This window comes from Echiichthys vipera (genome assembly GCF_963691815.1).
Source record: "Echiichthys vipera genome assembly, chromosome: 12".
In the NCBI taxonomy this organism is placed as follows: Eukaryota; Metazoa; Chordata; class Actinopteri; order Perciformes; family Trachinidae; genus Echiichthys; species Echiichthys vipera.
In genome coordinates, this window is record NC_139837.1 from 29413812 (window position 1) to 29428305 (window position 14494).

Sequence of the window (14494 nt, forward strand, 5' to 3'; positions counted from 1 at the left end):
GCTGTTGCGAAATCCTCCCTTGGATTAAAGGTAACGCTCTATTGTTACTTTAATGTTTTTCCCGTTGTTTTCTGTGCCGTTGCTTCCTGGTCTAATCTCCAGGTCAAAAGCCTGTGCCACGGAGTGAGGAGGGGGAGTTATAACCCACAGAGCATGCACTGGCCCAAAACCCGATAATACTCTGGTTAAGCTGTTTACATGCATGAATAATCGGGGTACTGAGAGAGTTCTCTAGGTCTGTTAACTGGGGTATGAGAACTCAGATTTTACCCAGGGTACGGTGTTTACATTGTGTTTAAGAAACCAGGGTATTCCCTTAACCTGAATATAATCGAGTTTTACACTACATGTAAACACACTGACTAACTTAGTTGTTGGCTTCTAAGAAATTTCTGACATGTTAACAAGTGAAAAGTTTAGACATATTACCTATTATCACATCCAGAGGTGGGGGGAAACAACTCACTTAAGAATTACAATTATGAATTGAATCACACAATAAAAATAAAATTTGATAACTGGAAACGTGTCGCAAATACAAAGTGCAAGACCTGATGTTTCACTGCATGCGAATCATACAGTCATCTAGAATTCATCTTAAAAGAATAAAAGAATTTGGGGCTATTTTGGATTTGATAATCTCAGAGGGACGAAATATGCCTCAGGATATCTGAATGAAAATGGATTTTATGGGTACCCACAAGTCTCCCCTTTAAAGATTTGTCCACGTTATAAAAATCCCATGCGGTTTAGTAGCCCCGTGAGTCCATCCTGATCTCGTGAGCCTTATTGTATTTTACTCACAGATCAGTCTGGTAACATGCGGCAGAGAAAATTTGGAGACGTTTGCCAAGCAACCGAACCAATCAGCGTTGGTTTTAAGGCGGGTCAAAGTGTGACGCAACAAGAAGAGACTATTCAGTGTAAACAACATGGAGGCTTCCGCGGATGAGATGAGCACAGCAATCTTTTTCTCTGTGTTCCTTCTGTTGGAATATGGACAGGGCACCTGCAATTGTATTTGTCTGCACTCTTTTCCAGTACATGGGAAAACTGAGTGCACATAAATACATCAGGTTAGTCGAGGTTGTATCAATAAGCTGTAATGTAAATTGTGATGGATGTTTATAACAGACATTTTGGGTAAAATGTTGCCTTCAGTTTCTCTTCCAAATAAGTTTGACTTACATGTTTTTATTTTTTTAACATGTTCTGACTTATCACGTTTTTGTCATTAAAGTGAAATTCCGGCGCAAAATCATTCCATGGTCTTTTTCAGCACTTATATACATCAAATAAGCCACTGAGACAGTTCTTTTTGTGTGTAACAAAAATTAACGGAGAAATCCGGGAGAGTCACCAACAGCCAGACGAGGCTAACACTGATTAGCTAAGGGCAGTTCAGTGAAGGCATTAAAAAGTCTTTTTTAACCCCTAATACTGCTGAAAATAACACCAAACCTCTGCAGTAGCATGAGAAGAGTCCCTACACAGAAAACAAAGCAGCAACAAAATAGTTAGAGAACCTGGATTTTATTAAAAGAGTGTTTTAAAGACTTACCTACTGGCCCCTGTACCAGCTCCTCTCATAGCAAAGTCCATTCAAGTGGATTACCAAAGTCAATCCCAAAGGAAGAAGCCCATTGGTGCTTTGTTTTCTATGTTAGGACTCTTCTCATGCTACTGCAGAGGTTTGGTGTTATTTTGAGCAGTATTAGTGGTTAAAAAAGACTTTTGAATACCTTCACCGTGCTGCCCGAGGAGCCTATTTGATGTATGAGAGTGTCAAAAAAGACCATGGAATAATTTTTCGCTGGAATTTCACTTTAAATGCAAGGAATGATGGCAAAACCTAGGTTGTTAATAATAATAATAATAATAATAATAATAATAAACCCAGAATTATTTTTAGGAACATATTCTTCACAAACATGTAGAAGATGATATGACAATCTGAAAACAGGCCCATTCTACACACACCTGTAGTCATCAAATGTGAAGCTGTCCTTCAGGGGCAGTTTGCTGGCGGCGGGATGAGTCTGGGGATGGGAGGAAGAAGGTGGACACGAACAAAAAGGGAGAGAGAAGGAAAAATCACAAATCAGAATAAGGAATTTCATTATGAAGGTATGCTGCAGGGGGGCTGGCTGACAGGGCTCCTAACAAGAAGGACTGGGAGTAGGGGGCCACCTCTTGGGCAAGTGTGTCCGTAAGTGCAGTGTGACACTCGCCCCCCTCACATACATCACTGACAACTTAATTTGTTGTGGCCAGTGGCCGTCATAAATCTGCCTCATCAATTTGGGCTTGAAACAGTGTGTGTGTGTGTGTGTGTGTGTGTGTGTGTTCGTGTGTGTGTGTGTGTGTGTGTGTGTGTGTGTGTCTGTGTGTGTGTGTGTGTGTGTGTGTGTATGTGTGTGTGTGTGTGTGTGTGTGTGTGCCACTGGTTTCTTCATTTAAAGACACAGCCACTACCTACCAGAGTCAGTTGCAAACTGTCCTGAGCTTAAGAAGGAGAGAGGGGAAAGAAAGAGAGGAGTTCAGTGGAATGCATAATAAAGAAGAGGAGAAGACTAAGGGAAATTAGGTGGAAGGAGGGGAAGAGTGAGAACTAAGTAAAGAAAGAGAAAAGTCAAGTCAAGAAAGATAAGTGGCAGTGGAGACAGAACCAGTGTCCTTTATGAGAAGGAGTAAATACATGAAAGGAAGTGATATACTGCAAACATTTGATTTTAATATCCTGATATCAAAAAGGTAAGTTTGTAGAATGAATAGTTTGACGTTTTGGGATTTATGCTCATTTCTTTTCTTGTGGGGAGTTTGACATAGGGCTAGGCAATATATTATATTAAAACAGTATTTTAATTAGAATTTTTGCACTTACATGGTATATATATCATATATACCATATATCAGCAGAGTGCACAGCAATGATATAATCTACAGACTAGGGCAGGTAGATTTATCCTGACTGTATTATCTCAAACTACAACTTTATTTGCAAAATCTGAGAGAACACAGACATGTGGGATATGTTTTGAATATGCAGACAGTTTTGAACATGCGAGAGGGCACTGTGTGCGTGTGTGTGTACATAGAATCCAGCAGTGATACTAATTCATCCCAACAGGTGAGTGCGGAGGATCATGCCTGTCACTTTAAACAAAGTGACCAGGCTACCATCTCACACACCACACAGACAACCAGAGGCATTTCTTCATTTGAGTCTTTCCTACCAGAGGAAGAGGAGAGGTAGGAGCTGGGAGTTCGAGGTTGAAGTCCAGATTACCATGCATCTGGCATCCTGTTTCCCACAGCTCAACTATTATGGTAATTCCTGACCAGTCAAAGCCTTACCAAAGTTGGCCAAACAGTTATAGCATTGCAAAGTTGGAGGGAACATTTTCTTGTCTCTTGTTCCTCAATACAGAATAATGAGAGTTTCATGGATATTGTCCCACTTTTCTTATCTGTTTGTAATGACAGATGACTAATCTAATCTAATAGGCTGGGCCAACGTATCTGCTGATATTAGCTCATTGCAAATATATTGCATTACATTACATTACAGCATATATGTCAGCTGATAAATGGCAAGAAGTTTAAGTAGAGAAATGCTGAAGATGTCCACCAGAGTATAGCCTTTACATCCGGGGCTGTTTTTTTGGTGCAATGTGAACACTGTCAATATACTTTTTTCCAGCTGTTAAATTACACTGCAATAAAGAAAAGTCCATTTCCTTTCAGATCAATGTTGTTTTTTGGAGCTTTCGCTCCATAAATAAAGACATAAATCTATCACGGTGTGTTGTTTACTGATGAAAAGATCTCTGCTCTGCTACTAGAACTCATACATTACCATACCAGTCAGCAAATGCTATTACCCCTTCAACATTGCCAAAGGCAGCACCAGTGGCAATTGCTCCAAGATTGCTAGGGAAGCTCAGCTTCGCCTAAAATGTCTCCAAAAAAACAAAAAAAGTGGTGAAATATGTACTGCTGTGTGTACAATTCATTGACTAAATATGCACTAGAAAGCCTTCATCTTCTGTTCAGAATCAGCCACTTATCACAGGTAACCGGAGCAACTTCCTTCTCATACAGCACCACAGCGCTTTACACAGTCGGACGCTCAGCTTCTACATCTACAAAGCTAAATGCGAAAATCAGCGACCTTGAAGAATAAACATCCAGTGGAGCATTTTCAAGTTTTTCATTCCGTTGTTCTGAACTGATCCGGAGGCTTTACCGATCCCCAGAGACTTTGTCTTTGTTCAAAAACGACTAGCATGGTGTTTGGCGACTCTGTTCTGTCACTCTGCGGTTTCTTTCCCCAACAAGCAGCGGCAGCCGTGGAGCTTCTCCCCCTGTCACGATCACTCACAGGCGGTCACACTTCACAGTGGCCTGGTGCAGCAGCTCCAGCTTGGCCAAGGCCGTTTAAGCAGCCTAGCTCTGCTGCCATTGAGAGGACACTGGTCAAGTCCCTGGAAAAGACTAGCCTAGTTGGTACGACAAGGTCACAGATCATTTTCTTGAAAAGGAACAATGGGTAGAATTTACATATAAATAAACAAACACATTTATGATGTAGGCCGGAAAAATTAGCTTCCCCTCCTTGAAAGACCAGCAGCCTCCACTGGGTAGCACATACCAGATCCCCTCCACTCATTCTTACCTTTCACAATAAAAAGGCAAACACGTACATAACTAACTGGTTACCCGAGGTAACTCAAATTCAACTCAGGGCATTTTGCTAAAAGGAAACTCAACAAAAGAGTGACTTAACTTTTACTGCGGAAAGCACAAATCTGGAGAAAGCTCTGTACACAAGGACAAGGCTAAAAACCAACATTCAACATTGAATGTCTGTGACCTTCAGACAACACAAAATTCCAAACTGACACGATTGTACAAAGGATATTACTTTTCTAAAGTGTTTATATTACTGGAGATAGTGAAAGGTAACTTATCTCCATTTTCATGTTTCAAGAAAAACAACACAAACAAAACAGAACAACAGATGAAAAAAGCCCCCCCCTCGTCTTAAAATATATTACAACTTGGGCACGGCGGTAAACGCGGTTTGTCACTGCATCTAAAAATGCATATTAAAACTCGACCATGCAAAGCGAAAGCCATATATAAACAACATCCAGAAATACCACAAACATCTCTGGTCCTGAGTTCATCTGAGATGGACTGACGCAAAGTTGAAAAGTGTGTGACGAGTCCACATGTACAATTGTTTTTGGAAATCATGGACGTTGTGTCCTCCAGGCCAAAGAGGAAAAGGAGCATCCAGATTGTTATCAGCACAAAGTTCAAAAGCCAGCATCTGTGATGGTATGGGGGTGTGTTAGTGCCCATGGCATCATGGGTAACTTGCACATTTGAAAAGTATCCATTAATTAAAAGTTTACAACGCTGAACATTAAATATCTTGTCTTTGTACTGTTTTCAATTTAATATGTCAAAAAGGATTAGGAAATAATCACGATAGGAAAAATGCCGTGATAAAGTTACAAAGAAGCCAGGCTAAGGATTTTCTGGTAGAAAAGTGAAGTGGTAAAACTAAAGATGTGAAATAGGTATTTAACAATGCCAGTAGTGGTTATGGCTGTCTGTATATATCAGCAAATATCAGTCTGTGTGGCTGATCATGTATCCAACACACCCGACAGACAGAGGACAGGGAGGCAGGGAGGCAGGGAGGGGGGAGGGGGCAAAAAGAGAGAGCGAGAGGGGTTTTTGAAAAAGGTACATTCAGGTCAATTCAATTCAAAGCCAATGTGACAAGCTAATTTTCCAGCCCGGTCATCTGAAGAGGGGTGGTGGGGGGGGGGGGGGGGGGTGGAGATTGTGTGTGTGTGTGTGTGTGTGTGTGTGTGTGTGTGTGTGTGTGTGTGTGTGTGTGTGTGTGTGTGTGTGTGTGTGTGTAGAAAGGTGATGTATCAAAGAAGAGGAGACAGGACGCGTCTCTCGTTTTTTCCAACCTACTTTACATGAAACCACGCTCATTTTCATATGATGAAACCCTTGATGGCGTTCCCATGTGTCATTGTTGGTGCTGCTGTAGCAAAGACAACCAAATAGGGATCTCTTTTCTCAGAGCTAAGTTACCAACAACACAGGACACACTGCATTTGTTCACAACATACTGAACAACGGAGTGTAAGAATCCCAGTTTGAATTGCGAACCCTGATCTCAGTGCTCTGATAAAGACAGTGAAACAATCGGGATGATAAAGACAGAGTGAAACACTCGGTATGATAAAGACAGTGAAACACTCGGTATGATAAAGACAGAGTGAAACATGAAGACAGAGTGAAACATGAAGACAGAGTGAAACATGAAGACAGAGTGAAACACTCAGTATGATAAAGACAGAGTGAAACACTCGGTATGATAAAGACAGTGAAACACTCGGTATGATAAAGACAGAGTGAAACATGAAGACAGAGTGAAACACTCGGTATGATAAAGACAGAGTGAAACATGAAGACAGAGTGAAACACTCGGTATGATGAAGACAGAGTGAAACATGAAGACAGAGTGAAACACTGGGTATGATAAAGACAGAGTGAAACACTCGGTATGATAACGACAGAGTGAAACACTCGGTATGATAACGACAGAGTGAAACACTCGGTATGATAACGACAGAGTGAAACACTCGGTATGATAACGACAGAGTGAAACACTGTATGATAAAGACAGGGAAACACTCGGTATGATAAAGACAGTGAAACACTCTGTATGATAAAGACAGTGAAACACTCGGTATGATAAAGACAGTGAAACACTCGGTATGATAAAGACAGTGAAACACTCGGTATGATAAAGACAGTGAAACACTCGGTATGATAAAGACAGTGAAACACTCGGTATGATAAAGACAGAGTGAAACACTCAGTATGATAAAGGCAGAGTGAAACACTCGGTATGATAAAGGCAGAGTGAAACACTCTGTATGATAAAGGCAGAGTGAAACACTCGGTATGATAAAGACAGAGTGAACAGAGCGAGACAACGCACTGTCGGCCCCAGCACTCTTACCAACATGATGCCAGGCAATCCTTTTCAGTCTTGTGTATGCTACATCACTGTTTTATGCTTACCTATGGAGTGTGAGCGCAAGCAACAGGATGCTTACGGCCACTGGTGTCATTAATAACAAGAATTTTCTGAAAATTACACACCTTTATATTTGTGTCAAAAATAAAAGATTCAGCCAAACAAGGATATCATATCTGTTTTCTTAACATGATCTGAATTAACATCCATTAATTTCCCTGCCTGTTCATTATCTAATTAAAACAAACACCTTACAAATAGAATTCATTCTTTGAAAAAATATTTCTTCAGTGCTTCTTTGATATAAGAGGACCTCAAAGAGAAGGACTGTGGTGAGTTCTGATCAAAGCCGAGCCGTCATTTCCCCATGCTTCAGATTAATAATGGGACATTAGCATACTATGAGAATACTATCCTACTATCTGTTGTCTGGGCCTGGTACTCAATATTTCATCATATAAAACCTAATCACTGTCTTTATATCATATTCCATTTGTTGGCACATTATGCTGGGCTGAAAGTCTTTGTGTGATCATTTGAAAAGTTCACAAACTGAATCAGTTTTAAAAAGGGTACTGCTGATCTTGATACGTAAATTGCTTTATCATACATCACGTGTATCTCTTCCAAGATGGCAGCAACACTGTTGTTTCCTGTGTCTTTGTTCAGCGTTTGCCATAAATTTCATTTTTATTCAAGACTCTCATACTTTTGCAAAACATTCTATATTGACAGAGATTAGGGATGGACTACTGATTATGTTTTTGGAACCTATCCCTGATTCTCTGACACTTTTGGACTACATGTGGTCTGCATTGTTTGTTACTCACTGAATTTACTAAAGGCTGCGTTATGACAATTGTGTGCTGTTACAGACCTCTGTCTGCACTAAAAGATATGTTGTCTTCATAGTCTGAATCCTTGTCTACAGTAAACTACAATGAGATGATGTTTTTATGGGTGATTTAAATTGGGATTGGTTGGCTCCAGCACCACAGCGCTTTACACAGTCAGACGCTCAGCTTCTACTGACTTCAATGGGGAAGTATAGAGCGGGTTGTTACACTGCAGCCAAACTAGACGCTAATTGGATAAATGCTGGGCTTTGTCCCGCCCATCGGACGCTCAGCGTCTCTGGGGGTCTATGTGACAGTGGGCTGGCCTGGACGCTCGGCTTCTGCATGATGACTGGATGAGCCATCTGAGACGGAATCCTTTTTTGATTGACTTAGCTGTCAAGCGAATCAGCGATCTTGAAGAATAAACATCCAGCGGAGCATTTTCCAAGTTTTTCATTCCGTTGTTCTGAACTGACCTGGAGACTTTGCCGATCCCCAGAGACTTTGTCTTTGTTAAAAACGACTAGCGTTGTGTTTGGTGACTCTGTTCTGTCACTCTGCGGTTTCTTTCCCCAACGAGCAGCGGCAGCTTTGGAGCTTCTCCCCCCATCACCATCACTCACACTCACAGGCGGTCACACTTCACAGTAGCCTGGCGCAGCCCATCCAGCTGGGCCAAGGCCGTTTAGGCAACCTAGCTCTGCTGCCATTGAGAGGACACTGGTCAAGTCCCTGGAAAAGACGGCTAGTTGGTACGACAAGGTCACAGATCATTTTCTTGAAAAGGAACAAAGGGTAGAATTTACATATAAATTAACAAACACATTTATGATGTATGCCGGAAAAATGAGCTTCCCCTCCTTTAAAGACCAGCAGCCGCCACTGTGCAAGACAATTTTTCACCTCAACAAGAAATATAGTAAAGTTTTAATATTGTCATATAATCTTGTCACACCTCTATAGACCTTTTCAAAGATGTAAACATAAACATTCTAAAGTTTATTTCCTGTTGCAGTGAGTGAAAATGACACCAGCTGACAGGAAGTTAACAAGGACAAAGGCTGCTAGCAATGGAATTCCATTGAAAAGGTCTATAGAGTTTCAACACTAGTAATGGAATTGAATTCCATTAAAAAGGTCTATATGTAAGAGTTTGTTGTTTTGTTTTTTCAATCTACCTGTGTCTATTTGGAAAAGTCATAAACACAATGACATGTTATTCTGAAAGGTGACATTTGTCTTCCATTTTCTTTCCATGCCATAATAAAGGCACAAAAACACTTTTATGACATACAGGTATATCCATTTGAAGGTAAGCAGCAGTGAAACTTTTATAGAATTAGCTTATTTTAATTTGTTGTGAAAAATGAATGTCTTTGTTAAACACGTTGAGAACTTTATCAAATTGCATTGCATGGCATCGAACTGCACCAAATTTAACAGAATCGTTATACTGTATATTAAAATGTATTATTCCCTGCATCTTATCGTAGCCAATTTGTCTAAATACGTATCAGATCGTCTTATAAAGGGAAATATGCAAACCCCTAGTCAAAATGCTTTAAAGTTTTTGCACCTTCATCTTGATGTGAGCTACAGAGTTGCCTTGAAGTACAGTATTTTATGAGCAGGAAAGATTTTAAAAACAGGATTAAGGACTACATGACCCCTTTATGCATGTGTCCTGTTACTGAACGCTGCAAATTCACTGTTTGAGGTAATTTGTTGTTTGTTCTTTTATGTGAAACTTTTTGTGCTGCTGTGTTGGCCAGGACTGCAGTGAAAAGAGATTCTGAATCTCAATGGGAATTTTTCCTGGTAAGAGAAAGGTTAAAATATAATGTTATAATAATAAAATGATCATTTGCATATGTATACCAACCAGAACTCTACCAGTTACAATTACGCTTAGTTCAACAATGACAGAAAATCACACCATCTGTTAGTTCAACTCTGCCTGCACTATTCTGGCCCAAGGCTTCCCCCTCCTGGTCATGGCTGAGTATTTCAGGCATAAAACTGAACTATTCTCCATCACTACTGCTCACCACAGAAATATGGGAAAGTCAAGTCAAAGTCCTCACAAAACACTTCAAATGTCAGCCAGAAAGAAGATGGGATTTAATAGGTCTTTTCACGGAAGACATTCAGACATGTCTTAATGAAAAAAAAGAACAGGTCTACATGTGGGTTCAAGTTGGGTGGAGCTGTGCTGGATTTAAATGAGGTCACCAAACTTCATGAACCAATAAGCATTACAAAGGTACAGTATAACTTCTCCCACCCAGACAGGTACAAAATATTGGAGAGAAATTAGGCAAAATAAGCTAAAAAGAAGTGAAAACGCTTGTACTGTATGAGTGAATGATGGGTGTGTAACATAAATTTAAGTGTGTTAAGTTTCTAAGTCAAGTGCCATTTATTAGTATTATTTTTTGCTGTAATTTGTCCTGGTGGCACCAAGTCTTAACTACATTGGGTACTCTTATGTCATTTAAACCACTACAATTCAACTAGAGCCTCACATTGGATAATGTCATCTCATATTAACTGAAATAACCCAATAAAAATGACAACACTCAACATACACCAAGCATTTGTTGCATGCGCCAGCTTTGTCCCTTTGTTTATTATTATATAGAGTTTGAACACTTTATTACATTTAAATTATTATTATACAGTTTAAACACTTTATATAATATTAAATGAAGTGTAATAGAGTTAAACACTGTATTACACTTGATAAATTATGATAGTTTGAACACTTTACATGTTATTAATTATATAGTTTAAACACTATTACACTTCATTTCTTATAATATATAGTTTAAACACTTTATTACATAAAGTTTAAACACTTTAGTAAACTATTTGATATTATATAGTTTTAACACTTTATTTATTATATAGTTTGACTACTATTACACTTTATTTTTTATTTTATGATTTGAAAACTTCATCCATTATTATATAGTTTGAACACATTGTTTCATTTTAATTAGAATTATATATTAGTATGAACAATTTTTTTTAATTTAATATATTATAGAGTTTGAACACCAATTAACCATTGTGCTGTTTATCATGCACTCGACAAGATTTTTTTAAATTATCTATTTATAGTTATCGTGATAGTTATAGTTCTCGATGTGGACGACACTTAATGGAAATATAAAATCTCAAATCTAAACGTATGTACAGAAATAGACCTTTTATACATAACAACTTTTAACTTGTCAAAAGGGGAAATCAGGGGAATTCATAATGGCTTAATTAAATTTACTGCAACATTTAAAAAGCAAAAGTGGGACTTCCAGTTTGGCTGAGATGGAGTAGACATGGGTCAAGTCTTGTTCCCGCAACTTTTGATAATTTTTATGTTTCAGGCAAATAAAATTCGTATCGTTTAACGGATACACCACCTAAATATGCCGACACATCCAACCAGACAGACTGTGAAAGACCAGGGGGCAAAGGCTAGCCCCGCAGAGGAGGCAGGTGGCGAGATTAGCATGGCGGCCATTACTAACCTCTCTGAGCATCACTGTGAAGCCCTCTCCGTCCAGATCAAAGCCCTCTCTGCAGAGTTCAAAGCCTTTATTTCAACACTCGAAGCAAAGCTGGACCACATCCATGCCACAGTGTCCAACCACGCTCAAAGGTTAGGCTCCCTTGAGGTAAATTCAAATTTACAGGACGAGCGTCTGCTAACATTGGAGGCCTCCTGTGCCGCGCTAATGGAGAGCAACACTAAGGTGCTGGCTAAAGTCAGCAACCTGGAGTCCCGGAGCCGGCGAAATAACATCAGTGATTGGATTACCAGAATCTGTTGAAGGTCCGCAGCCTACAGCCTTCTTCGCAGAGCTGCTCATGGAAGTTTTTAGCTGAGAGACCGAGGCCGGGGGCAGAGACCATGGGCTGTCATCATCAGGCTGCACAGGTACCAGGTGAAGGAGAAAATCATACGTGAAGCCCGCGCCAGAAATACAGAGAAGTGATGTCGGAGTTTTACAACCGGGGCTTCAGACCCACGCTGCTGTTTCCCGCGAGGCTGGTCATCACGATGAAGGACGGAGGCAGGAAAAGGCTTCATAACATATACCCTCACAGAGGTGCCCTGATGACCGCGGGAGAGCTGTTGATTTCACCGAAGACAAGCTGCTGTCATGTTGTCTGGATAACCGTGAGTGGTGCTGACTGCGTCGCTGTGCTATGACAGCCCCGGACTGACCGGAGTTTATATATTTTATATAATCTTTAGACCACCTCGTTAACAGTTGACAGGCTACCGACTTTCTGTCTGTTAGAGTTTTGAACTAAGTAGCCATTTTAACGCACTCTGGACATGTTGACTCAAGGTCTGGTGTTTTCTGATGCTTTTTAAATTCCCGTTTCTTCATCCTGTTCCTGTGCCTGCTCACACTGTTATGTGAATTCAGTTTGTCTTTGGTCGGCCTTCGTGCCAAGCACTGGAAGCTCATCTGCATGTGGATTTCAGATAGTTATTATATATTTCTTTCACAGCTTTATTTTATTATATTTATACTTTTTATCACCCACCGCCACAGTGTTATCTGAAGTATTCTTGTTATCCGTTTGGTCAAAGGGCTTTACTGAGGCCTGAAACTTTATAGTCTGATGTGCAGAGGTGACCTGTAATGATACAACGTGCATTTTAACGCAGGGTGGAGGGTTTTATAAATGCATTCTATTCATATGAGCTGAGGTAGAAAAATGCTGACTAATTTAATGTTTGTTCTGGAATAATTATTAATACTATTTTTATGTTTTATCTTTACTATTATTCTCATGTGATTTTAAGGGGTCAAAGGGGTGTTTGTTTAGGGAGGAGACCCCAGAAGTTCAGTTTAATGGTTAGTTCGAGCTGGAGTGCTCAGAATGGGTTTTTTCTATGGGAGTAGCCCTCAGATTGGTCACACTGTTACTGCCTTGTTTTATGTTGTCTGTTTGGGTTTTTTTTTCTGGGGCGGGGGGGGGGGGGTGTTTACCCTCCCCACTCTCTTCCTCCACTACTACAGATTACTTCAGGTCATGCAGTGTCATTCTTACTTATTATTATTTTTCCTATGGCTAATGCTGTAAAGACAGGTACTGGAGTGCGTCTGATCTCCTGAAATACTAAGGGAATGAACAAAGCGATCAAAATCGGTAAGGTCCTTACACAGTTACAGCACCTTCCTGCAGGAAACACATCTTAAAACAGCCGACACCCCACATATTAAGAGGGCGTGGATGAGCCACTTATAACATTCCAAATTTACAGATTTATTTCTCAAATGAGAAGGGCTAAACAAGCTAGGCTAGTGGACATTGCGGTGGAGCTGGTAAAACTTGATGGAACAGCTCTCCAACCCCCCCCCCCCCCCCCTCTATATAATAAACGGCTACTACTACATTCAGAACACAGCCTCTTAATGACATGCGTAGTGGAGAGACAGCTACAACAATCCAAACAAAAACAGGGAGACTCCTGGGCTTCGGTCAATAACCATGCATTTCTCCCTTCCTGCACCGACCCTGCATTCCGCATATGGTCAGATAAGGGCCTCAAACTCTTAAGGACCAGTATGACGAAGGGGTTTTTGTGTCCATTGCATCTATGTCGGACAAATACAGCCTGCCTAATAGCCAGCTTTTTTCGGTACCTTCAAATGAGACATTTTATCCAAAAGTAATTCCCACATTTTCCGAACCGCCCCCCTGAAGCTGAGATGGACCAATTCTCTCAACGTACAACACAAACGACTGATATCTGTCATTTATGATAAGATTGCTCTTCTGAGCCCAGTCCCCACTGCCTCACCTGGGAAAAGGATTTGGGGGTAGACATCATTGATGACCAGTGGAGGGACATTCTGAAACTGGTCTACTCATCCTCGATTTGTGCCAGGCACGGCCTATTACAGTGGGATGTGCTTCATAGAGCCCATTTCACCAACGCTAAATTGACAAAGATATACCCTAGTCACAGTGATGTTTATAACTGTAAGCAGTACCCAGCCGGCAACGCACACATGTTCTGGACGTGCCTGAAGCTTGCTGAATTTTGGTCCGATATATTCCTAACCCTAAAACAGGCTTTTAACACAAATTTGGAACCCCCCTGACTGCTCTTTTTGGGCTCCCTCTGTCTAAAACTCTGCCCATTACTACACAATGTGTCGTGGCCTTTACCACCCTGCTCGCCAGACGTAATATTCTCCTTAAATGGAAACATGTTTCTCCACCAACTCGTAATAGTTGGATACGTGAAATTTTGCAATGTCTCGGTTGGAGAGGTTAAGGTTTTCACAGAGGGGATCTTTGGAGTCATTCCACAAAACCTGGGACCCACTGCTGGCTTTTATTAGCAGTGTTATTACTGTTTTTCCTGACGATGCTGACACTTCCTAGTGCTGTAAGGAGAGAGACCCCCCCCCCCTTTATTTTTATTTATTTTTTGTTGCATTTCTCTCTCTTGAATTACGTTAATTATTTTTGCTATTAGTTTAAGTGTGTTTTTCGTTTTCTTCTTTTTTTTTTTTTTTTACTTTATCTTACATTATTTACTTATGTT

General features: G+C 40.4%; 1 protein-coding gene across 3 annotated transcripts in view; it reads right to left on the bottom strand.

Moving 5' to 3' along the window:
• The window catches only part of setd3 (SET domain containing 3, actin histidine methyltransferase), a 73744-nt gene that overhangs the window by 29292 nt on the left and 29958 nt on the right, over positions 1-14494 (bottom strand). For all 3 annotated transcript variants that reach the window (XM_083924080.1, XM_083924078.1, XM_083924079.1), the window contains exon 7: positions 1981-2039. In XM_083924080.1, coding sequence (XP_083780206.1) covers positions 1981-2039 — 59 coding nt within the window. The remainder of the gene's footprint in view (positions 1-1980; positions 2040-14494) is intronic.